Below are 27,094 nucleotides of genomic sequence, written 5' to 3'. Positions count from 1 at the left end.
GCAGGAGCACACGAAACCTGAAGTACTTGAGGTAAGGGTATAGCCACACACCACAATCCAGCAGCCAGCAACACACAGCAGCAAGTGTCACACAACACACCCCCCAGGGACACACGGGCACACACGTTGTGTGAGGAACCCAGACAGACACACACGACACACCACGGGGCCGTAGAGGTCCAGCAGGGGTATAGTGCGCTCAGCCGGCCAGGAAGCTGCCGTGGCTTACCCGAGTGGCGGATCTGCAGTCGCCCGTAGAAGGCTGCGAGCGCGTCTGAGGTCGGCTGCCGTTGCCCAGCGCCGTTGAGGTCGCGTAGGGCTGCCAGCGCGTGTGAGTCGCCGGTGCTGCAGGCGTTGGGCGAGGGGGCGTAAGGCTTGCCAGACGCCGTCGGTGAGGTCGCTCGCGTGGCTGCCAGCGCGCTTGAGTCGACGTCTGCCAGCGCCGTTGAGGTCGGGCCGTACGCTGCCCAGCCGCCGTTGCAGTCGGCCCGTCTGCCAGCGCTGAGGCGTGCGGTTCGCCCAGCTCGTGAGGCGCCCGCAGCCGGGATGCACCGTCTGCATGCGCCGTCGAGTCCTATGAGCCGCTGCCGTCGACGCCGTACTGCCGCGCCAAACCGCTGCTGCCCGTCTGCCAGCGTTATGCCTCTGCCAGAGCTGCAGCCGCCGTCGTCCAGGAGCTCTACAGAATCGTCCCGCCAGAGGGCTAGACTCGGAGGCGATAGAGCTTCCCGGACAGGAGCCGCTAAAGCTTGCCGCCAGACAGGATCAGCCAGAGCCTTCCGCAGACAGGATCAGCAGAGCCTTCCGCCAGACCGGATTGCCAGAGGCTTCCGCCAGACCCGGATTGCCAGAGCCTCGCCAGACGATTGCAGGCTTCCGCCAGGACGGATCTGCCAGAGCCGCCACCAGACAGGATCTGCAGTCGCCAACCAGACGACTGCCAGAGCCGCCAACACAGACAGGATCTGCCAGAACCGCCAGTGAGCCAATGAGCGTCCAGAACGCAGTGAGCCATGAGCGTCCAGAGCGTCAGCCAGCCATGAGGCGCGCGTCAGCAGATGAGCTCAGAGCGTCAGCAGCTGAGCTCCAGAGCGTCAGCCAGCCATGAGCGTCCAGAGCGTCAGCAGCCAGGAGCGTCCAGAGCCGTCAGCCAGCCATGAGCGTCCGAGGTCAGCAGCATGAGCCCGTCACGTAGCCGGTTGCACATGCCAGACTGCCCCTCAGTGTCAGGAGCTGTCTCTTGTCCGGAGCTGCCTTCAGTCCGGATTGCCCTTTCCTGAGCTACCTTCTATCTGCGCTATCTCTTGTCCTGCAGCTACTTTCTGTCTGGAGCTACTTTGTCCAGAGCTGTTCTTAGCTTGAGCTGCCATTTATAGATCTGCCCCTCAGTCCAGGAGTGTCTCTCTGTCCGGAGCTGCCTTCAGTCCGGAGTTGCCCTCTATACTGAGCTACTACTCTATCCTGAGCTACTTCTATCCTGAGCTATCCCTCTATCTGAGCTACCCTTTTTCTGTCCTGGAGCTAGTTGTCCCGGGCTGCCCCTTAGTCCGTTGCTGGCCCCTTAGTCGGTGTTGGCATGATAGCACAGGAAAGAGACCCTTCCTAGTTGCTGCAGTGTGTCTGGGGCTGCTGTGTGTTCTACTGGCCCTGGACAATCGGCCTGTCTGTCCACTGTAAGTCTTAAGTTATAATTTCTACAAATCACCAGCAGGTCTGTGATTATGTCCATTAGCTTTTCTGTTGTTGTGACAGATGATGGGGTCTCTAAGAGCTTCTTAGCCTATAAGACCAACTCATCTGCAGAGAGAGACCAGCTACAGGCCAGCTACAACAACCTGAAAAAAGAGAGAGACCAGCTACAGACCAGTAACAACACCCTGACTAAAGAGAGAGACCAGCTTCAGACCAGTTACAACACCCTGACTGAAGAGAGAGACCAGCTACAGATCAGTTACAACAGCCTGACTAAATACTAAAGAGAGAGACCAGCTACAGATTGAGAAATATTTTTTTTAGGTGTCTAGTATACAATGGGTTAATGTAATCCTGAATGGTCTGGCACAGAGTACCAGCCAAATAAATAGTGGGGACATGCCATACCGTTAGAACATGAGCCTATCACAATAATTAAAACATACAGTTGAAGTCGTAAGTTTACATACACCTTAGCCAAATACATTTAAGTCCTTACACTATGTGATTATCTGAGGACTGCGCCCCGCATACAAAAGCATGAAAAACATATTTCAACCAGGCAGGTGCGCCACGAAAGTCAGAAATAGCGATATAATAAATGTCTTACCTTTGATGATCTTCTTCTGCTGGCACTCCAAAAGGTCCCAGATACATCACAAATGGTCCTTTTGTTTGATAATGTCCTTCTTTATATCCATAAAAACTCAGTTTAGCTGGCACGCTTCAGTCAATAATCCACCCAGTTTCCCTCCATCAAAATGCATACAAAATTAATCCCAAACGTTACTAATAATAATCAAACCTTAGGTACCCTAATACGTAAATAAACAAAAACATTTAAGACGGAGAATCGTTATTGTGCCTACCGGATAAAAATACCAAAGAACGCGGTCTCTACCACGTGCTTGGAAACACTACAGCCACAATGGGAGCCACCTAAAAAAACTAAATTTTCTGGCTCTTTTTTCAAAAAAACAGCATGAACCTCTTTCTAAAGACTGTAGACGTCTAGTGGAAGCCCTAGGAACTGCAATCTGGGAGGATTTCGCCTTATAATAAAAGTGACAGCCATTGAAAACAGCGGTAGGCTGAACATTTGTTTTTTGGGATGGTATGTCTTCGGGGTTTCTCCTGCCATATCAGTTCTGTTATACTCACAGACATAATTTTAACAGTTTTAGAAACTTTAGAGTGTTTTCTATCCAAATAGTATATGCATATTCTAGCTTCTGGGCCTGAGTAACAGGCAGTTTACTTTGGGCAAGATTTTCATCCGGACGTGAAAATACTGCCCCCTACCCAAGAGAGGTTAATTAACTTCTGGGCCACATCCTGACTGATCGCAGCCCATTCTTGCATAATCAATGCTTGGAGTTTGTCAGAATTTGTGTGTTTTTGTTTGCCCACCAGCCTCTTGAGGATTGACCACAAGTTCTCAATGGGATTAAGGTCTGGGGAGTTTCCTGGCCATGGACCCAAAATATCGATGTTTTGTTCCCCGAGCCACTTAGTTATCACTTTGCCTTATGGCAAGGTGCTCCATCATGCTGGAAAAGGCATTGTTTGTCACCAAACTATTCCTGGATGGTTGGGAGAAGTTGCCCTCGGAGGATGTGTTGGTACCATTCTTTATTCATGGCTGGGTTCTTAGGCAAAATTGTGAGTGAGCCCACTCCCTTGGCTGAGAAGCAACCCCCACATGAATGGTCTTAGGATGCTTTACTGTTGGCATGACACAGGACTGAGGGTAGCGCTCACCTTGTCTTCTCCGGACAAGCTTTTTTCCGGATGCCCCAGACAATCGGAAAGGGGATTCATCAGAGAAAATGACTTTACCCCAGTCCTCAGCAGTCCAATCCCTGTACCTTTTGTAGAATATCAGTCTGTCCCTGATGTTTATCCTGGAGAGAAGTGGCTTCTTTGCTGCCCTTCTTGACACCAGGCCCTCCTGCAAAAGTCTTCGCCTCACTGTGCGTGCAGATGCACTCACACCTGCCTGTTGCCATTCCTGAGCAAGCTCTGTACTGGTGGTGCCCCGATCCCGCAGCTGAATCAACTTTAGGAGACGGTCCTGGCGCATGCTGGACTTTCTTGGGCGCCGTGAAGCCTTCTTCACAACATTTGAACCGCTCTCCTTGAAGTTCTTGATGATCCGATGAATGGTTGATTTAGGTGCAATCTTACTGGCAGCAATATCCTTTCCTGTGAAGCCCTTTTTGTGCAAAGCAATGATGACGGAACGTGTTTCCTTGCAGGAAACCATGGTTGACAGAGGAAGAACAATGATTCCAAGCACCACCCTCCTTTTGAAGCTTCCTGTCAGTTATTCAAACTCAATCATCATGACAGAGTGATCTCCAGCCTTGTCCTTGTCAACACTCACACCTGTGTTAACGAGAGAATCACTGACATGATGTCAGCTGGTCCTTTTGTGGCAGGGCTGGAATGCAGTGGAAATGTTTTTAGTATTCAGTTCATTTGCATGGCAAGGAGGGACTTTGCAATTAATTGCAATTCATCTGATCACTCTTCAATAACATCCTGGAGTATATGCAAATTGCCATCATACAAACTGAGGCCGCAGACTTTGTGAAAATTCATATTTGTGTCATTCTCAAAACCTTTGGCCACGACTGTATATATTTTTTACACATATTGAACCCCTACTTCCATTTATTTGTATGGGTTCCGTGACTCTCATGTTTGTGAGAGTCCCAACTTTCCATAGAGTGGTCATATTAGTTAGTAGGCTGAACCGTTCAGATGCTACAGATGTTTTTATGAGAAGACTGATTTTGTCTCCTGTCTGACAAACAGCACTTTCCACTACAGATGCTGAAAGGCAACAAAGGCGTAAGTGGTGGATTGAGAGTCTAAGCCGTTTGCCCTTTTTTTGGGGTAGGCGCAAAATTACTTCCATACTTCCATTCATTTTCTACCGGTACCGGTTACCTTCAAAACAGTTCCATGATACTTGTATGGGTCGTAGAGCAAAATGGAGAACACCATCGTGTTTGTGAGAGTCTCATCTATACATATTATTTAGTAGGCCAACAGACGTTTTCGTGAGAAGACCATTTTTCGGGATGTTTCATGGTCTGACAAACGCAGTTGTAACTCGGACACCTTCCACAGCAGATGTGGACGTCCACTATAGGCAGATATGGTAGATTGAGAAGCAGCCCATGCAAAAAACAGACATCTCTAGCTTAAACTGACAGATTTTGAAGGGCATTTCTTCATTATGTTACTTAGATTGATGCTCCTTGCGTCAATAGACTAGATACTACTGACCATGCGGACAGTCAAACTGTAAAGACTCGATATCGCTAAACAAGAAAATGCATAAGTGTTGAAGTGGTTTGGTTGCCAGGGGAGGCAGGTGAAGGGAGGACGTGCCATCATGTTAATGGCTGGAATGGAGTGAATGGAGTAGTATCAAACACATGGAAACCATGGAAACCATGTATTTGATACCATTCTATTCCAGCCATTACCATGAGCCCTTCCTCCCCAATTATGGTGCCACCAGCCAGCCGTGGTTGAATCCAGCCCTATCTTTGTGTGTTTTCTCCAGTCTCTGGAGGAAAGGAGAGCCCAACGATGGGGATGGAGAGGGAGAGGGAGAGGGAGAGGAGGACCAAGATTTTTTTTCTCTCTCTCTCCAACAAAGTGATATATTGGCTGTGTGAGAAGGTGTTTTGTCAGTGAAAATACTGGTATTGAGTTTATTGTTTAAACCTTTTTCAAACCTCTTCTCAGGGACCCCCAGCCATTCCATGTATTTGAACAATTCCAGAACTAAGTAGCACACCTGATTTAACTTGTCAACTAATCATGAAGCCTTTAACTATTCAAATCAGGCATCCTAGTTCAGGGCTACAACATTTAATGTCTGGGGCTCCAGAGGAGAGGTTTGAAAAAGGCAGCTTAATATATGGTATGCTGAGAAATGAGAGATATACTGTAAAATGTCCATTATTCTATTTGAAAACGAATTGGTTATGTCTTGTTTTTAGACCCAAATTAATAAACAAACAACACAGCATCAGCTTAGTTCATTTATTCATCAGGCGCAGTTCTGGGGGTGTCCAACACCAGCGTCCTCTTGCTGGACCCCAGTTCTGACACACTCTACATGGGAGCCAGAGGCTCCATCCTGGCCCTGCACACCTCCAACCCGAGTGGAGGGAGGGACAGAGAGATGGGAGAGAGAGAGAGAGGGGGATGGAGGGAGGGAGGAAGGAAGAAGGAGGAAGATACAGAGAGAGGGAGAGAGAGAGAGAAGGGAGGGGGGGGGGAGGAAGACTTTTTCACTTGACTGAGTGTGTGTGTGTTTATCTGTGCTGCATATTGATTTATTAACCAACCAGCAGAGAATCACGTGTGTATTTGCACCCCATTGGAGGACAGAAACAGGAGGGGAGCCAATCAGGGACAGCAGGGGTGGGGCCCCACCTGCTATGAGAATCATCTGGTGATGAGTGACGCCTGTCGGCCAATTTAAGTCAAGACTCCAACTTTGCTCTGTAACAGTACTGTGGAGCCAGCCAGTCAATCCTTATTTGGCCATATGATTGGTCAGAAGCCATGTTGGACTGTTAGAAGTATTCTATGGAAGAACATTCCAGAACATTAATTGTATAATTCCATGATGCCTTATGTTGTCTTTTTGTGAAAGTAGTAAATGTTTTAATGTTTTTACATGATTTTGAATGTTTCATGGGATTTTTTTTTTCTAAATTCCTTCAGTACCAATTGGTAGTTTCGGGCATCACTTTATTTGTGGCTTTATGTGCCACCTCGGGGGAAGTAATTAAGCATAACTTTATTGAACAATTAAACTTGTCATGTAATATTATAGATTAATCCATGGCCCATTTTATAATTTCACTTTGTCTAAACGTAGTACGTTAATAGTTCAAACAAAAAATACATGACGAATACAGTATTCTTGCTCAATGATTTTCTTTATTCATGTTGAAACAAGCTGCAGAAAACATGTAAGTGCTTTAAAGTCTCTTATGGAGTCTGACACACAGGCTAATACACACATCTTAATAATAACTATTTCATGTAGTCAGGATGAGATTTGTATGTAACATCCACAAATAATCCAATTAACTTATTACAATAGAAACTATGGTCACGTAACATTTTATTGTATTTATTTTTGTAAGGAGCATAAGAATAAGAAGCTGAGCTGGTTGAATTACATCCTCTTTAGGGGAAATGACTCAATGTTAATTTTCTTAATTAATAAATGGCTTCTTAAAGATTTTGCAATTCAGGTTACTCTTGGGTATTTTGGTGCTCTGTAGTTTGTTCACAACATCACACCAAAGTGTTGGATCATCTTCTTTCTTGAGTACTTCAGTAACGGTGAACACTTCATATGGTGGAATCAACACCTCCTCTTCTTTTTTCCCCATTTTGGGGAAGGACTTCAGGTAAGCGCCAAAACACGTCTCTATCTCAAAGCAGGACTTGTCTCCAAATTCAGAATTGTCCTTGTTGAGAGAACTGGAGGCAAAGTAGCCAAATCTAATAGTTGTGTTAACTTTACCCACAAACTTCATTTTGGTTCTTCTGTATGTGGTGTTACAATGTTGTTGTTGTTTTTTCAGGAGGCGAATGGCGTCAGTCAGAAGGAAATGCAGGGAATGGAACTGGAAGGAGGTTGTATACTTATATCTGCTGGTCCGGACTGCATGGTTGAACTCTGAGTGTATTGAAGGATGACCTGCTGTGTAAGCACAGATAGCCTTGATATGATTATGTGAAAGTTTGTCGTCAACATTGTATTCAGAACTGTCCTCTCGGAATCGTTCCTTCACTTTTTTTGCACAACTTTCTGCCAACTTCCAGGCATTTTTGAAGGGCTCTTTGTTTTCATGTACAAGATATCCTTCCTTCTCCACCTCCACCTTGTTGTACATTTGTTTAGTGCAGCCGTCATACATGTCGTCAACAGAGTCAACGACCATGTCTAAGGATATGCTGGAATTGAGACCAGGCTGATGGAGATGAACCTTCAAAAGAATACGGAGGAGAATACAGAGGAACAGTTTTATATATATTATTATTATATTTTTTTTTTTTACTGTAACAATCTTGTTCTCAGATTAAAAGTAGCAAGACTATATGCTGGAAGCACCATCTTGGAGTCCACATCTTACCATCTTCGAGTCCACACCCAGAGTCCAATCATGGAAGACACACAGCACAGCAAAGGTTAGGATGTTGTCTCTCCCCATGACTTTAACAGCACCTGTAGTAAAACAACATGTACAGGAGACAAATACCAATCATCATAATAATACCAAACATGATACAACATAGCTTTGATGTTTTTCACATTTTAAAACTAATTGCAAAAAGACCATATAGGAGCTGCTAGTAAACATAAACATACTGGCAATCACTATATTCATTATAGAAATAACTTTGATATTATTCACTTCTAAAAATTACGGGAGTTTTTGGAAAGCCACCATTTGATAAAGGCTTTATTGTGAAGTAAAACTACTGTCAATCAAGTCTCATTGAATAATTGTCTTGGTACTTTTTTCCAATTGACTGCAGAATGACAACAGATATACGTAAACTCTATAGAGAAAGGAAGGAAACCGCTCAGGGATTTCACTATGAGGCCAATGGTGACTTTAGAACAGTTAAAGATTGTAATGCCTGTGATAGTAGAAAACTGAGCATGGATCAACAATATTGTACTCACTCCAAAACACAAACCTAATTGACAGATGGAGAAGGAAGCCTGTACAGAATACAATGTTGCAACACATGCGACCGGTTTGCAATAAGACACGAAAGTAAAACTGCACAAAAAAACGCTAATAAATTAATTATATCCTGAATACAAAGCGTTATATTAGGGGGAAAATCCAACACAACAAATCACTGAGTACCACTTGTCATATTTTCAAGCATGGTGATGGCTGCATCATGTTATGGGTATAATTGTCATTGAGAAGGATTAGGGAGTTTTTGGGGGGAATAAAGCTAAGCACAAGAAAAATCCTAGAGTAAATCTTGTTCAGTCTGCTTTCCACCAGACACTGAGAAATAAATGAACCTTTCAGCAGGAAATAACCTGAAACACAAGGCCAAATGTACATTGGAGTTGCTTAACAAGACGACATTGAATGTTCTTGAGTGACCTAGTTACAGTTTTGACTAAATCGTCTTGAAAATCTATGACAAGACTAGAAAATGACTATCTAGCAATGACCAACAACCAACTTGATTGAGCTTTAAGAATAAATTTAAAAAATGCAAATACTGTACAATACAGGTAGGCAAAGTTCTTAACTTACCCAGAAAGACTCACAGCTGTAATTGCTGTCAAAATTGATTCTAACATGTATTGACTCAGGGGGTTGAATACTTATCTAATCAAGATATATTTGTGTTTTATTTTTCATTAACTTTTCACAAATGTAAAATAATTTCTTCCACTTTGACACCTCATAGTATTTTATGTAAATCTTTGACAAAAAAATGACATTTAAATCCATTTCATTCCCGCTTTGTAACACAACTAAATGTGGAAAAATTTAAGGGGCGTGAACACCTTCTGAAGGCACTGTACAGTAGCTAGGTGAGACAACCACATATTACAGTCAAATATAAAGGATAAAAACATTCCATTCCAGCTAAACAATGGATACAATGGTTTTATAGCGTTTTGCAAAAAAAAAAAAATCATAGCTACATTAGCTACAACAATCTAGTAGTATTTAATTAGTACTACTGATATAAACTCTATAGAGAAATAACTACATTAGCTACATACAACAACCTAGTGTCATTTAATTAGTACTACTGATATAAACTCTATAGAGAAATAATGAATACTACTACTGACAGTACTATATCTGATACCACCACTGTTTTTGTAACACCTTATACGATTATAATGATCTGATAGTTCAACTTACCAGACTGGAGCACGATTGAGGTTGTTTTGTATTGATTAGCTTCAGGACTTGTGTTTGCAGCTTTTCTGCAAAGGTCTACTTATACCTGGTCAGACATCTGACTAATACAAGCCCACACAACCACAAACATTGTTCCCACACAGAAGTACCAGATCCTATGGTCACACGGTTGCAGGCTCTCAGGTTGTGTGAGTAACTGGTAATGACGTCACAGTTCCAGCGATTTCTCAGTGATACATTTTAATGTAACATTTTGTGAAAGAACCAACACACCGGTTGAATCAACGTTGTTTCCATGTCATTTCAATGACATTAGGTTGAACCAGCGTGGAATGGATGTTGACTTGACGTATGTGCCCATTGGGAATTATCCTAATATGAATGGAATAGAAAATATTGTCTATTGAACACTTCATAGGGGACAAATCAGCGCCTCCTTCTCATGCGGCAGCTGAGAGTACCCCCCCCCAGTGGGGCACCAAGGTAGGTGGTGATCTCAAAACAGGAGCGAGTTCCAAGGTATTTAGAGGTGATTTGCTTGTCTAAAGAGCTGTCCAAATCGCATTGTAGTATTTCGGACACCATAGAATGCCTCTGGTTCCACGGAAGGTTAGGAAATGCTTCATGTTCTTGTTCAGAATTCCTAAGGTCTTGGTCAGAAGGTGCAGGGAGTGGTACTTAAATATTGTGTTTTAGCTCTTATTTTGGATACGAGTGGCTTCGTTGAATGACTTGTAAATGTTGGATGTTACATTCACACACACCTGGATTGTCAGGGAAAACTTTTTAGTTCAGTTATGTAAAATGCACATATAATTAACAGTGTAATGTTTGGATTCAGTCTAGTCAGGTGACCTGTTGTGTCCTCACCTTTAGTTTAATCATTGTTCCATAGTCTCCCAACTGTCCCCTTTTAAGTGCTACCATGGTTATGCATATATCTTCTGCAAAAAACACTTAAATTAAGCCCTATCCATATAGGTAAATTCCCATGAGTGTAAGTGGTTAATTAATGGTATTACATGTTTTTTTATATTTCATAAAATATTTCACATTTGGTCAAATGTGGAATGTCACCAGTCATCAGTCAATCATCAGGGTGACTTCTGACTACTGTTGATCTCTTTCCCACTAACAGGTGTCTTTTTCAAGTATTTTTCCACTCAGAACCCACACTAAAGTTTGAGGCCCTCTTGAAGGTGTGACAGAGTCATCATCACACTGAGTTTAGTGTAAACCCCAACCACAACCACAACACAAACAACCTGACAAAGATAAATGTCATTAAGTTAGCCAGATGTAACTATGCAGGTGTCAATATTGCTGTAATAGACATTCATGATCATTTCCATCTCTTGGAGATATTGTGTTTCATAGTAGTGGTTGATACTGCCACAAAAAAAAATAACTGGAAACTGAATGACATTTATCTTTGTCAGGTTGTTTGTGTTGTGGTTGTGGTTTGCACCAAACTCATTCTGCTGATGACTCTGTCACACCTTCAAGAGGGCCTCAAACTTTAGCGTGGGTTTTGAGTGGTCAAGTCACACATGTGTAGACAACTTCACGTCAGTCTTTTTTTTTGTGGCAGTACCAAGTATCCTATTTTGAATAGAACAGAACAGAATAGAATAAAATAGAACATCTTTATTGTCCATTAAAATATTTTATGAATATTTTACGAAATATATCACATTTGGTAAACCTGGAATGATAAAAAATAACTGTATGCCTAGGGATGTGTAGCTAGCTACACTATGTAGTCGATCTGTGTATGGACCCTAAAACGTTTGGTATGAACATTAATTCAGAACCTATCTATAAACCTCGGCTCTCATAGTTGTATTGACTTCAAGTCTGAATGGCATTGATGAAGCCTATGGATTGAGTAGAATATCATAACTTTTATGTTCCAAGGATGCAAGTCCTATATACACATGTAGTGTAGTTATTACCAAGCATGAGATCCCCACATTGTAGCCTGTACATTGAATATATTCACTGATCAAGTACTCTTTCTTGGCTAATAAAGGTGCGGTTCAGATATGAATCTCTGTGAGACATTATTTTTCAGTCATATTCAATACCAGGTGTATCAAACTCCATTGTTTGAATGATGCTGTGTCTGCAACAATGTATTACAATTATACGCTTCAATAGTGTTTACCACTCCTGCTCCTGGGACATCAATGATTATACATTGTAACTATGCAATAGACTAGAAACATGTAAAGGCTGATTTGTAATTCATATATATAGAAATACACCTGTCCTTATCTAACTCCCTTCATCTGCATTAATCTGAGGACACAGGATAGGTGTAGGATTCCAATGAGATATTTCATTTCAACCAGTGGAGAATGTGTAACGTTTATTGAAATGTCATTATACAGGTGTTATAAATACTATAATACATGCATTATAAATATTATAATTGTAATATTATACTATAAATACAAGTTCAATCTGTACTTCAATGCACATATGGTGTGCATTATTAAAAAAGAGGAAGAAAGAGGAGGTGGGGAGAGAGGTGTAGAAGACAGAAAAGGTAAAACAGAGGAGCAGGGAAGACAGCATAAGATTAATGAATTACAGTGTTACCCTAATATTCTCTCAGTTCATCACAATTACATAGTGTCTGTTGCGGTGTCTCCTAACCAGCCTTGGGCTCCCAGTCGGCCCAAAACTCATCTTAAGAGTGGGTGAGGTGGCAATGACGGGACTGGCTTCCTCTCTCACATCAAAACATACCTGCAGACGAGAGACAGATGGAAAGAGAGAGAGCATGATTAAGCTTAGTTTTTTTTGTTCTAACACGGTCAGTCACCATAATCATCTGGAGGTGAAATACAAAACTGATATTGGATCATTAACTCTGGGACTACTACATCTCTATCTGTATGTCAATGTAAAGCATCTCTTTAATAATACTTCCTGTATAATATAAGGATAATATCCCTTATAACAAATCATGATAACATTGGATAGATAGATACATGTGCATGTGTAGCATGTGACAATAGCAGGGTCATATCAGGGTCATATCAAGGATAGCATCACAAATGAATACATAAATACCACTTGAAGTTTGATGATGACTTGATCATTTGAATCAGCTGTGTAGTGCTAAGGCAAAAACAAAAAAATAGACTACACAAAAGTATTTGCTCTATCCAGAATAGCCTACTCTCTCACTTTGACACCTGGGCCTGTTATCCTTTCACCCTCCTCCAAAAAATACAAATGTTTGCCATTATCAAGAGTGGCACTGGGGCTAAAACAATATCCTACATAGTGTGGGAGGACTGCACCTAAAAAGGCTGGAGACTCATAACTAATCGAAGAGCGTGCATGTATATGTCCTGACCAAAATGTGAGGAGTCAGTGGTAGGGTTCAAGTGACGTTGGAGCACAGCAAGATTCTCAGTAGACAGGGGGCATGGGATGTCAGGAATAATGACCCCATTGTCACAGTGTATCCAGATTCCAGGTTATCCTCCTGATAAAGCAGGTCCTCCAGATGCTGAATCTGAAATGCTCAAAAGAAACAAATCAGTATTAGTGATGATAAATTTGGCAGCAACAGGGGCTTGATAGTTCAGTGAAAATGGCTGAGTTTATGTGGTGTAAATCTGTAGTAAGCATGCGGAAAACATAGTGCATAAGACAAGTACCAAACACCTTTATAGCAGAAGTGCAAGCAAGCAGATGAGGAAATGTGGCTATGTACAGTAGAATACACTGTATAGTAAATCCTGCAAATGGCAAATGTAAATCAAGGAAAAAACGTGCCCCAGTAACCAATAAAAAAACGCACTACCCTCCCAAAAGCAGAATAAAACGTTAGACAACCCTCCAGTCCCCCCCCCCCCCCCACACATACATTTCTAACTGTCCCTAACCGTATCTTTTGTGATCTTTCCTCCCTCAGAAACCCCCTGCTAACAAGTTTGAGGCCCTTCTTGAGGTGTGAGACAGACAGTCATCAGGGTGAGTTTGGTGTAAACCACAACACACAAATAACCTAACAAAGATAAGATAAATGTCATTTAGTTACCAATATGTAACTTTGCATGTGCCATTACTGTAAAATACATTCATTATCATGTCCATCTTTTAGGTAAACACATTGTTTTATATTCGTGTCAAAGACACCGTTTAGCGTCAAAGTGGATAGACATTAGGTTGTATGATTGTTCACTGCCTCCCTGTGACTTCTGTGGTCTCTGTTAGTCAACACATGGCTGCTGAAAGGATTCTTGATAACTGAGCCTGGCTCCCTCTCTCCTCTAACGCCTGTCATAAGATTATCCGTGTTCCAGGTTGAGTTCATTGCAAACACCTACCAGACCTCAAAACTCTTGGATAGGTGTTTAACATAGTTTAGGGTTGGGATAAGTGTTAAGGTTAGGGTTATGGCTATTGTTAGTTAGTAGATAGTTAGTTGAAATGTTACTGAAGCCTCGGTTCCATTTGCACTTTGAAGCCAGACACAGAGCCATGTATTTAGCTTGCTAATGTTAGCTAGCTAGCTAATTGGTTAGTGTCATCGCTATATACAATACGAGCTAGCTAAACGTGGTATCAGCATCCAGCAGTGATCAGCCGGTGGTTGCATAGTAACGACGTCACCAGCACAATTTTTAATCGAGCTGGCACCAGTTGTGAAACTGGGCTGCACTGGCCCGGGTTTCCCTCGACCCAGCTCCAACTAGAGAATTCCATTCGAGCCAGCTCGAATTTGACCCTAATTTGGCCCTAAGGGGCTCCCGAGTGGCGTAGTGGTCTAAGACACTGCATCTCAGTGCAAGAGACATTAAAGGCCAGTGGAAATCGATGGACTATACGGAAAAAGTGTTACAAAATGATATTACACAGAGATTACAATGTTTACAGTATTTTTTTGCACTTTTCACAATGATTTTGCACAACACTATGTCTGACACCACCACTGTTGTTGTAACATTTTATCAGATTATAATAATCTGATTGTTGAATTCACCAGACTGTAGTACGATAGATGTTGTTTTGTATTGTTCAGTTTCAGGACTTTTGTGTTGCAGACTGAAAAGACCTCTACTTATAACTGGTCAGATTTCTGACTTTACAAGCAGACATACAGTTGAAGTCAGAAGTTTACATACACTTAGGTTGGAGTCATTAAAACTCATTTTTCAACCACTCCACAAATTTCTCGTTAACAAACTATAGTTTTGGCAAGTCGGTTAGGACATCTACTTTGTGCATGACACAAGTAATTTTTCCTACAGACAGATTATTTAACTTATAATTCACTGTATCACCATTTCAGTGGTTCAGAAGTTTACATACACTAAGTTGACTGTGCCTTTAAACAGCTTGGAAAATTCCTGAAAATTATGTCATGGCTTTAGAAGCTTCTGATAGGCTAATTGACATCATTTGAGTCAATTGGAGATATACCTTTGGATGTATTTCAAGGCCAACCTTCAAACTCAGTGCCTCTTTGCTTGACATCATGGGAAAATCAAAAGAAATCAGCCAAGACTTCAGAAAAACATTTGTAGACCTCCAGACTACGGTTTGCAACTGCACATGGGGACAAAGATCCTACTTTTTGGAGAAATGTCTCTGGTCTGATGAAACAAAAATTGAACTGTTTGGCTATAATGACCATCGTTATGTTTGGAGTAAAAAGGGGTAGGCTTGCAAGCCGAAGAACACCATCCCAACTGTGAACCATGGGGATGGCAGCATCATGTTGTGGGGTGCTTTGCTGCAGGAGGGACTGGTGCACTTCACAAAATAGATGGCATCATGAGGCAGGAAAATTATGTGGATATATTGAAGCAACATCTCAAAGCATCAGTCAGGAAGTTAAAGCTTGGTCGAAAATAGGTCTCCAAAATGGACAATGACCCCAAGCATACTTCCAAAGTTGTGGCAAAATGGCTTAAGGACAACAAAGTCAAGATATTGTAGTGGCCATCACAAGGCCCTGACCTCAACCATATAGACAATTTGTGGGCAGAACTGAAAAAGTGTGTGTGAGCAAGGAGGCCTACAAACCGGACTAAGTTACACCAGCTCTGTCAGGAACAATGGGCCAAAATTCACCCAACTTATTGTGAGAAGCTTGTGGAAGGCTACCCGAAACGTTTGACCCAAGTTAAACAATTTAAAGGCAATGTTACCAAATACTAATTGAGTGCATGTAAACTTCTGACCCACTGGGTATGTGATGAAAGAAAGAAAAGATGAAATAAATCATTCTCTCTACTATTATTCTGACATTTCACATTCTTAAAATAAAGTGATGATTCTAATTGACCTAAGACAGGGAATTTTATCAGGATTAAATGTCAGAAATTGTGGAAAACTGAGTTTAAATGTATTTGGCTGAGGTGTATGTAAACTTCCAACTTCAACAACAAATCCTGTTCCCACACTGAAGCACCAAGATAATACGTGCACAAAGTCATGCAGATCTTCATGTCTGCACACGTACACATGCATGAGGATGTACACAGCTCTACTTTGGTTCACCACAGGGCCATTTGCAACTAAAAGTGATGCTGCTGAGAAAGAATTAATGTTCCCCCTTTCTGTCTTTCTCACGCTCTTCTCAACCCCAAGTCAAACACCGCAATGTGTGGTCAGTCAGTTGTCATGGTCACCGTCTCTCAGGTTGTGTGACTGGTAGTGACGTCACTGGATGAGTTCTACCAATTTCTCAGCAACAGGTTTCATTTAAAAAAGTTGTGGCAGAACCAAGTATCATAATTTCAATAGAATAAAATAGAAAATCGGAAACGGCTCATAATAATGTCCGGAACGGAGGAGGGAATGACATCATACACCTGGAATCCATGTGTTTGATGTATTTGAATCCCTTCTCCTGATTCCGCTCCAGTCATTACCACGAGCCCGTTCTCTCCAACTAAGGTGCCACCAACCTCCTGTGATATAGAATTATACCAGTCATCATCAGTCAGTCATCAGGGGGACTTCACTCATTACTTCTGACTGCTGTTTACCTCTTTTCCTAGCCTGAGTCCCAGATCTGTTAGTACTGTCTTGCTAACTTGAGGTGTCAAAAAAAAAGGTTCACCCCCCTCTGCAATGTAAAAAATATTTTCACAAAACCTTCCCCTTGTCCTGTCCAAAAATGTGCAGACACACCCTACGATTAAAATGTACTCAGAAAAATGTATTACAACGATAAAAACAATACATGTAGCAAACCTGTGCTTATAAACATGGATATCAACTTTACCACAGTGGATGCCACACAGGGATAACGGGCCAGAAGGTTGAGGGTTCGCCGACCACAACAGACGAGCCAACTCTCTCTGCCTGTTTTATTACACTATGATAAGAGCTGGCTTCAGATAATGATGATATAAGATATATGCAACACATTTTCCACCAACCAATAAGCAACGCAGAACTGCATACCGATTACTGACTTTGAGTGCTTATCTTATCTGGTTTGTGTTATAATTAACCCTCCCTACTCAGTATTAAAGTCTTAGCTTGACAATCTCCCAATGTCTTTACATGTTCTGCTGTTGTAACGCTCGTCGTGGTTGGAAGAAGAGGAGGACCAATGCGCAGCATGGTAAGTGTCCATAATGATATATTTAATAAACCAAACAGAACACTGAACGAAATAACAAAAGTACCAACAACCCGAAACAGTCCCGTATGGTGAAAACACTAACAAAGGATACAACCACCCACAAAACACAAAGGAAAACAGGCTACCTAAATATGGCTCCCAATCAGAGACAACGACTGACACCTGCCTCTGATTAAAGAACCATACTAGGCCAAACATTTACATTTACATTTACATTTAAGTCATTTAGCAGACGCTCTTATCCAGAGCGACTTACAAATTGGAAAGTTCATACATATTCATCCTGGTCCCCCCGTGGGAATGAACCCACAACCCTGGCTTGCAAGCGCCATGCTCTACCAACTGAGCCACACGGGACCGCATCTGGTCTCCAGTACGTCTCCTCGGTCCGTGTTATATGGCACCAGCCCTACGCACTGTGTCTCCCGTGGGTCTGCACAGCCCAGTGCGTCCTGTGCCTGCGCCCCGAAGTACCGGGCTAAAATCAACATCCAGTCAGGATGGTTGTGCAGGTCCTTAGTTCAAGACTTCCAGGTGTGCCTCCACGGACCGGTCTATCCTGTGCCTCCTCCCAGGACCAGGCCTCCAGTAGATCTCTCCAGCCTGGTGAGTACTGTGCCTGTTCTAAGAACCAAGTCTCCTGTGCGTCCCTCCAGTCTGGACGCTACAGAGCCTCCCTCCAGAGCCGCCCGTCTGTCCGAGCCGCCAGAGCCGCCCGTCTGTCCTGAGCCGCCAGAGCCGCCAGTCTGTCCTGAGCCGCCAGACCGCCCGTCTGTCCTGAGCCACCTGAGCCGCCATTCAGTCAGGAGCGCCTGAGCCGCCCTTCAGTCCGGAGCCGCCTTCAGTCCAGAGCCGCCTGAGCCGCCCTTCAGTCCGGAGCCGCCCTTCAGTCCGGAGTGTCCATAATGATATATTTAATAAACCAAACAGAACACTGAACGAAATAACAAAAGTACAAACAACCCGAAACAGTCCCGTATGGTGAAAACACAACACAGGCGAAATACATTCCACCCACAAAACACAAAGGAAAACAGGCTACCTAAATATGGCTCCCAATCAGAGACAACGACTGACACCTGCCTCTGATTGAGAACCATACTAGGTCAAATACATAGAAACAGACAACCTAGACATACAACATAGAATGCCCACCAACATCACACCCTGACCAAACAAAACATAGAAACATACAAAGCAATCTATGGTCAGGGTGTGACAGGTGTAATGGAATGGCAGGTGCGCAGTTTGGATGCTGGAATTATATTTGAGGGGAGTGGATGAGCGTGTGCAGGTAGCCTACAGGAGAATTTTAAAGTAGCAGCTGTAAAAATACAGCCAATCTGGCCTGCTACTGTGCCTTTTTATAATCGGTCAGAGTAGACACACTCAAATAACAGGGCTTACTATTACATTTTTACTGCAGTCTACAGCCTAGAGTAGAACAATACTGCAATTATTCTTTGGTTTTTGGTGTCGTAGGCTAGTCTAGGTAGGAACTATTGTATTGTCCCTAAGCAAGATCAATAGGGGAGCTGCATGTGTCTTCACTGTTCTGTCATGCGCAATGATGCACCTTGCCTCTCCGGTGCCTATCAGCAATTCCTATTTGTTGTTGAGGATTTATATTAAACATTGATGCAGCTTTGAATGCTTTTATGTGTGGTATGATTTCTAGCTAGCCTATTGCAGATCTGGACAAATGATCCACCTACCACTGTTGTCACTTTGAATGGTGGATAGAGGGCAGGATAGACAGTTGACTGGTAGACGATATTGACCTGTGGTATAGTAAGGGTGTGGAAAAGCATAGTGCATAAGACAAGTACCAAACACCTTGATCGCAGAAGTGCATGCAAGCAGATGAGAACATGTGGTTAAAACAGTAGTGTTAGATTCAAATTCTTCAGAGTAAATAACTCACGATTAACAAAGTTTAATTCTACCCAAAGGGTTGTTACAGCTGTAATTCAGATAAAAAACATTTCACACAAGCGCTGATATTTAACCCTTTCTCCTAGGCTGAGTCTCCTCCTCCACAACTGAACATCCAATGCGTCTCTGTTGCTAGACAGAACCTTAGTGATATCTGTTCTTCCTCACTTCATCTAACCTGACCTCTAACCCAAAGTGCTCACTCCTCCCCAACTCAAGGCTGTCATGGCGATTGATACCAGACTGTGTCTCTTCTCCTCCCAGAGGATCCTTGATGGCTAACAATAACATATCCTGACAATGTAAATGTTATACATTACCCTCTCTCCCTCAGTGACATTGTTAGTTTCCAAGTTTAGCCCGAATCCAACTGTAGAATACATTAAATAGTAAAACATGCCAAATGGTCAAAGTAAATCAGGGAAAGAACGTGCCCCTGTGCCCAGAAAACCCTGCACTACCTCCCAAATGCAAAAAAAGTTTGACAACCCACCCCTATTTTGTACAATTTCCAACTGTCCCTAACAGGTATCTTTTGTGATGTTTCCTCCCTCAGAAACCCCCTGCTAATAAGTTGGAGGCCCTCTTGAAGGTGTGAAACAGACAGCCATCAGGTTGAGTTTGGTGTAAACCACAAGACACAAACCTAACAAAGATAATATAAATGTCATTTAGTTACCAATATGTAACTTTGCATGTGCCATTACTGTCAAATACATTCATTATCATGTCCATCTCCTATATAAAAAACATTGTTTTATATTAGTGTCAAAGCAACCATTTAATGTCAAAGTGGATAGACAGTATGTTGTATGATTGTTCACTGTGGTCTCTGTTAGTCAACACAGGTTTTGACAGGTTTTATTTAAAAATGTTGCTGAAAGGGTTCTTGATAACTGAGCCCCGCCCCCTCTCTCCTCCCACCCTGTCATAACATTGGCCGTGTTCCAGGTTGACTACGTTGCAAACAACTGACAGAACTCACAACTTCTGGATAGGTGTTTAGTATATCAGTTAACCACATCATATGGTATAGCAATCTGATGAGCATTGGTTGCAGGTCGCAACTCCACTGCAATATAGTTGGCCTGGAACGAGACAGCTCTCTCCTCGTTGTGCTTGATAGATAGAGCAGTACTGAGCTCTGACTTCACAGATATAGGAAACTACTAACCCTGCTACTGCTCTCCCTCCATCACGTTTATTTCAAAGCCATTAATGTAATTTATTTCTACAAATACTTTAAAAACTTTTAATCTTTGTTTAAAACTAAATATATTTGTAGCCACTTCTAATTATACCTGAGAACAAACATATTTTCTTCAAGTGAAATGAAATTAATATCTTTATAACAGATGTACAGGAAGTGGATAAATAGGACAGGAGATGTAATAATGCTCAATGCTTTTCTTTATTGGTTTTAACAAAAGCTGCAGTGCACATGACAACAAATGCCAATTCAGTGGCAGAAGAAATATTAACAATATAAGCAATCAATGTGGGTATCATTTACAACAGGACAGATGACTACGATGGCGCCGGAGAAGGCAGACGTTTTACATGTTTTTTTGTTCGTTTATTTGCATTGTCTGTAACTTATTTTTTGTACTTATTTTGTACATAATGTTGCCGCTACCGTCTCTTATGACCAAAAAATAACTTCTGGACATCAGCACTGCGATTACTCACCACGATCTGGCAGAGTCCAATTTTTCCTTAACGAGTCTGACGAAGCCGACGCGAACAATATACTGCTTTCTCGGGAACAGGCCCAGATCTCCGTGATTTGCATGAAGAGGTGGCGGAGAAAAAGGGACAGGAGGGCAGGCTGCCTTCTGAGAATTCGTAGGCGATCTAATAAACCCCCACTTCCTTCCATTCTGCTAGCAAATGTGCAAACTTTGGACAAACAATAGGTGACCTCTGCGGAAGATTTAACTACCAACGGGACATTCAAAACTGTAATATCTTATTCTTCACGGAGACGTGGCTGAAGGACGACACTATCAACATACGCTCCACCGGCAGGATGGAACAGGGGCGGTGGACTATGTATTTTGTAAATAACAGCTGGTGCACGATATCTAAGGAAGTCTCGAGCAGTTACTCGCCGGAGGTAGAGTTTCTCATGATAAAATGTAGACCACACTACCTACCTAGAGAGTTCTCATTTGTATTTTTCACAGCTGTTTACATACCACCACAGTCAGAGGCTGGCACTAAAACAGCATTGAATGAGCTCTATTCCGCCATAAACAAACATGAAAACGCTCACCCAGAGGCAGCGCTCCTCTGGGTAGCCGGGGACTTTAAATGCAGGGAAACTTACATTTGTTTTACCAAATTTCTATCAGCATATTAAATGTGCAACCAGAGGGAAAAAAAGCTCTTGACCACATTACTACACACACAGAGATGCATACAAAGCTCTCCCTCGCCCTCCATTTGGCAACTCTGACCATAATTCTATCCTCCTGATTCCTGCTTACAAGCAAAAATGAAAGCAGGAACCACCAGTGACTAGATCAACAAAAAAGTGGTCAGATGAAGCAGACGCTAAGCTACAGGACTGTTTTGCTAGCACAGACCGGAATATGTTCCGGGATTCCTCCGATGGCAATGAGGACTACTACCACAACGGTCATTGGCTTCATCAATAAGTGCATTGATGACGTCATCCCCACAGTGACCGTACGTACTGTACATACATACGATGCATACACACACACACACGCACACATTCACACACGCACACATGCAGGCAGGAAACACCACATGACTTCTGAGAATAGTTTGTTCACACTTCTTTCATGCTGATCTATGTGTGAACATGACCAACACCACTGCTGATACTAAATAAAGGTTCCCATAGTAACAGTACAGAAAGACGCTTAAACCTCATCCTCATCCTTCCCCTCTATCCAGGGACTGATTCTGTCCTGGAAAACTGATAGAAAATATACCACTTTAATCAATCACCCAGAATAATGGAACACAGCACTACAGTGAAGATTGAGGCCCCCAGTCCAGGGTTTCCCAACCCTCTCCTCAGGGACCACCAGACGTTTCACATTTTTGTTTTAGCCCTAATCTGGCACACGTGATTCAGTCTACTAACCATCAACCCCTTCACCAATTTATGCAAATGTGCCAGTCTGATCGTTTCCGAGGACTATGTCTTTTCGTAAATAACAGCTGGTGCACTATATCTAAGGAAGTCTTGAGCTGTTGCTCGCCTCAGGTAGAGTATCTCATGATAAAAAATAGAGGGTTGTGAGGTACTGCACCAAGAAAGCAACCCTGGTCCTGGAGTGCTGCAGGCACTTCCCGTTTGTCATTTAACCGACCTGGAAGACCAGGTGTTGAATTTAGGCAATCACTGAACTGATCAATTAGCTAAATTGCTCAGCATGGTCTGTAGTTGTGACACAATCCTGCAGTACCTACAGCAGTCCAGAAAGAGGTTTGTCTATTGTGAGCTTAGTCTGCCAATCATTCCTTTAGCTGGTGGAGTTAAATACTGCCCTCTTCTGGCTGCTGTGCAGAATGAACCGTGTCAGGTAACTAAAGGGCTCTGGGTACATTAGTGTGTGTTTGGTTTTCAGTGGTCCTGATCTGGCACACCTGATTCAGAATACTAACCATCAAACCGTTGACTATTTGATGCAGGTGTGCCTGTCTGGTGAACCCAGAGGAGAGGGTTGGGAAGTACTGCACCTTGTAGGCAACCGTGGTCCTGGAGTGCCACAGGAATGTTTTTAATTTAACCGACCTGGAAGACCAGTTGTGTTGAATTTATGCAATCACAGAACGGATCCCTACTGTGTGAGACTGGATTTGAATAACTCTAGTCTAAGCTTTCTCTGTCAATCATTTATTTTGCTGGTTAAGTGAAATGCTTCTCTCTTCTGGTAAATGTGAAGAATGCTCCATGTCTCTGCAGCTTATCTAGACCAAAGCATCTGTCAACCCTCTATTTCAAATGTTTATTTCCCCAGAATCCATCTCCTAAATAAGTGTGTGGCCCATTTGCAGGTGTGAGACAGTCATATGAAAACCCCTTTATCAGATCAATTACAAAAAGGTCAATGACTAAAATATGTCCTTGATTGTTGTACTATTTGATGTTTATTGTCAACCTGCCTCATAGACAAACCACCTAGACCGTGTCTGACATCTGTCTTGACTACTACTGTTTTCCTCGTTTTTTCCGTTATATTTTAATCACTTCCATCTACAGGACTGAATATACTCTCCTGCACCCCCAACACCCAATGTGTACGGATCTGCTATTTTTATACTTTAGAACCGGAACCCCATCAAACCAGCCAGCTAACTAACTACTAGCTAGTTACAGTTAGTCACTGCTTGGTCTTACCGTTAACTCGGCCACCAGCCAGCCTCAGCTTGGTCATATACTTTGCCCCCAAGTCCTGCCACAGCGCGATATCAACCCAGAGAAGATCGCTGCTTTCTCCAAATCCCAGATTACTACCGCAAGCTCTGGACTTTTACACGACGTCAGTAGCTAGCTGCATCTCAGTGGCTACTCCTGGCTAACGTCTCTGTCTCGAAGCAAGCAACATAGCCTTGAGCTAGCCTCTGAGCTAGGCCAATCTCCCGGCTAGCCGAAGAGTCCTCCGGCCTAAGTTTTGTCTACAATACATATTTTGCCAATTGGCCTGGACCTTTTTGTGCCGACACAGAGCTGCCAATCCATCACAACGGTCTAAATCAGCTACAGCTAATTTAGCCATTTTTTGCCGCTGCTAGCAGCTTTACCTTCTGCACAGACACCACCCTGTATACCCTGATATTACTCACAATTTACCGAGCATCGGACTGTCTCTCGAACAACGCCGGATCCTGCCGTAATCCCTGAGCACTACCTTCTGATCCTCACGCAGTAGCTTGCAGCTACGCAGCTAGCGCACTGCCCTACAAGCTAGCACCAGTTAGATTGGTTTGCTACAATTTCACAACTCTCTTTTGCCATCGCACACCGCTTGGATTCTCTGTCGACCGACCCACGTCTGGTCTGCAGACGCAGTACCCCACCGCTGTGCCCTCAACGGGCTTCCGTCTGAACAGCCCCCCTCCGTCTGAGCAGACCACCCCCCGGCTACTAACTTTAAACGCCGCGTGCTAGCTTAGTGAGGCCTCCCTGCTAGTCATAACGGCTGCCCCCTGGGACACTTATGATCACTTGGCTCACATAGCTGATGCCACAAGTGCTTGAGACCGGCACTCTAGAGAGTTCACAAGTACTATAGTCAGCCTGTTACTGTTTAGTATGGTGTTATCACTTCTAGGTTCGGTCACTGTTTCTTTTACTTCAGGATCCCCTGTTGTCTAAGTAACTGTGATCTTATTCAACGAACTCTGGTCTCGGCTGTCAGTTCGATTTCTTTTTTAAACACAATCGCAATTATTTCTCTCACACATCATGTTGTGCTGTGTAGTAAACTCGCCTCACTCAACTGATGTTCTTATGCGAGCTGCCTAGTGATTATGTCTTGTTAGCAATAGATTTTGCATTCTCACAAGCCTAAGATCACACCAAATCAGAAGTAGAATGCCTCATTCTACTTTATGGATTTGCTAATTATTATTTGACTTATGTGCTGAATTCGCGATGTTAGTGTAATGAGCTCTTTGTAAAAACAAAGTCTCGATGCAGTTTAATTAGCTGAGCTTAGGTTATCTATCTCTTCAGATTATGATTATTTGGCTTTCGACAATTAGGACCTACAAGAAGTTATTGACACGATTCATCAGTGCCTACTAGAACTCACCTTATGTCACCCTTCAAACTTCAGCTCACTAAACGAGATCCGAAGCCAGTGAGCCTTTAGATCAAGAATCAATGGTCTTCGATTCGAGATGCAAATCAATCATTAATCTATCAAACGGGCTAGGGCTAGTGCTGCGGCGACTAGCATTCAGCTGTATGAAAAATGACTGTAGCTAGTTAACATTGATAAAACTCTCGTTATCCATACCAGCTATCATTATACGTCTGCTCTGCATCTATCTCACTCGCCAGCAACTCACTCACCTGATGTCCAAACAACTTGCATTCGAGCACCCGCATCTGTCATTTTCTGAACCTATAGCTCTTTTATCTTATGGTCCCTAAACTCGCTTCTCACACAGGACGACAACCAGCTTAACTTGATAGCCTTTAGCCGCACCCTCATCCTAACTACCGAGTCGACTGTTCAGCGATGGAACGAGCGGAGAGGAGATACTGTTGAGGAGTAAGTAACGAAAATCACCAGCCTGCTTCCTGAACTGCCTACCAGTGTCACTCGTCAATACAGTTGTGTAATTCTGGGTGATCCGTTAAAGCCTTTGTCACTTCGAATGACATGTCAACAAACTTTTATCAAAAGCATGCTATCCCTCAGATACTTTGCTATCTCAGTCAGTTTTTCAAGACATCTTCTGACCAAGCTGTATGGGTCCTACGATCTACCTTGGATCTTGCTGTGTGTCTCGACAATCACACACTGCATTAATGGAAAGGTCCTATTCCAAATAACTTTGGGAGTTCCATACGCAACTGCTAACACTTTCCGTCAAGGATAGAAACTGCCAAAGGGGGGTAGGAGTTGCAATCTAATGCAAGATAGCCTCAAAGTTCTGTCATACTTTCCAGGTCTAGAACGCCCCATACTTTATTATCGTATCTGTCTAATTATTGTCAAATATTAATTACATCTTCCTAGAATTTAATATAGAATCTCTCACTGTTGCCGATCATCCTTTTTATTTGGCCAGAGCTGTGTCACTTGCTCACCTTAGAAAACAATCAGGAATTGTTGATTGCTTTGCATTGTCCTCTCTAAAGCATGAGACCTAATGAGACACCATTCGCATAGTGTAAGTGACAATTACGTCTAAACCCTACACGAGTTCAATTTGATTTTGCATAGCTTCGAGTTTGTTCTTGTGTTACCGCGTTAGGAACAGCTGCATAAAACGGGCTTTTTATCAGTGACAATTAATCACCTGCAATGCTGTGTGGTCGCGGCACCTGAATGCAGTTTACATTAATCCAAGAGATAACAGCATTAGCATTTGAGTTAGCCCCACTCCACCCAAGATATCAGCCGAGAGTCATAGCGGTCATATACATCAAAGGTATACACTACAGGATGAACTTATGAACCGCTAAGAGGCTATAACTCTCTAGGCACCTAGTGTGGAACCACTTACAGAACGATCAGTTATCATATGACTTGTGGCCCAGCGTGATAGCAGATTGTTATCCCGGCTTCCAAGTATCACTCGATGTCTCTGAATTTCAAGATTCCTATCTCAAGACGAATGCACCAGCATGTGCTCCTGATTGGGCTGTCTCAGCCGAAAACGGGTCCCGGCGGCCATTCTAATACGACCCAACACCTCATCATGTCAACGCTCCCTAAAACCTTCTTGCGAGCAGCCTTTTCTAAAAAGGTGGACATTGCGCCCCTCACGTACCGGCACAGGAATTTATGAGATACCTCATCTGCCTCACACTGTCATGTTGTTTGAGGAATGGCCTGGTAATCATCTATAAATAGATTTTTCCTGCGAATATTATGTGAAGACGAACTGCTCTCGATGATAAGCTTCCAATATATTGAGAACTCAAGATGACTAGCATTACTTGTCACCCTATGTGTACACTCTCACAGAATTCGCCTGACTAAAAGATCTCGCCGTTCGCACTCCCAGCAAAACAACATCATGTCGAAACTGAAGCGTTGGACAAATCACTGCAAGTCAAATGCGATGCAAGGACCCGACCGCGTATGCAACTGTTTCAGGGAAGTCAGTGAACCATACACGCAGCTCAGGTATTCTAGTGAATAGCAAAGGCCAGCTCATTTTT

General features: G+C 42.9%; 2 protein-coding genes across 2 annotated transcripts in view; both read right to left on the bottom strand.

Moving 5' to 3' along the window:
• LOC112072112 (CD209 antigen-like protein C) overlaps positions 1-27,094 on the bottom strand; it is a 166,535-nt gene that overhangs the window by 98,487 nt on the left and 40,954 nt on the right. The gene's annotated exons all lie outside the window — the stretch shown is intronic.
• Positions 6,712-7,972, bottom strand: LOC112072106 (T-cell ecto-ADP-ribosyltransferase 1-like). Its single transcript, XM_024139524.2, has 2 exons — positions 7,875-7,972; positions 6,712-7,727 (listed from the first exon to the last, which is right to left on the bottom strand). Exons 1-2 carry the CDS (start codon positions 7,950-7,952, stop codon positions 6,948-6,950), a joined length of 858 nt encoding a protein of 285 aa, XP_023995292.1. The 5' UTR covers positions 7,953-7,972; the 3' UTR covers positions 6,712-6,947.

Source organism: Salvelinus sp. IW2-2015, unplaced genomic scaffold, assembly GCF_002910315.2.
Source record: "Salvelinus sp. IW2-2015 unplaced genomic scaffold, ASM291031v2 Un_scaffold1826, whole genome shotgun sequence".
NCBI classification, from domain to species: Eukaryota; Metazoa; Chordata; class Actinopteri; order Salmoniformes; family Salmonidae; genus Salvelinus; species Salvelinus sp. IW2-2015.
Note: the sequence above shows the minus strand (reverse complement) of the source record. Positions and strands in the feature narration are given on the sequence as shown.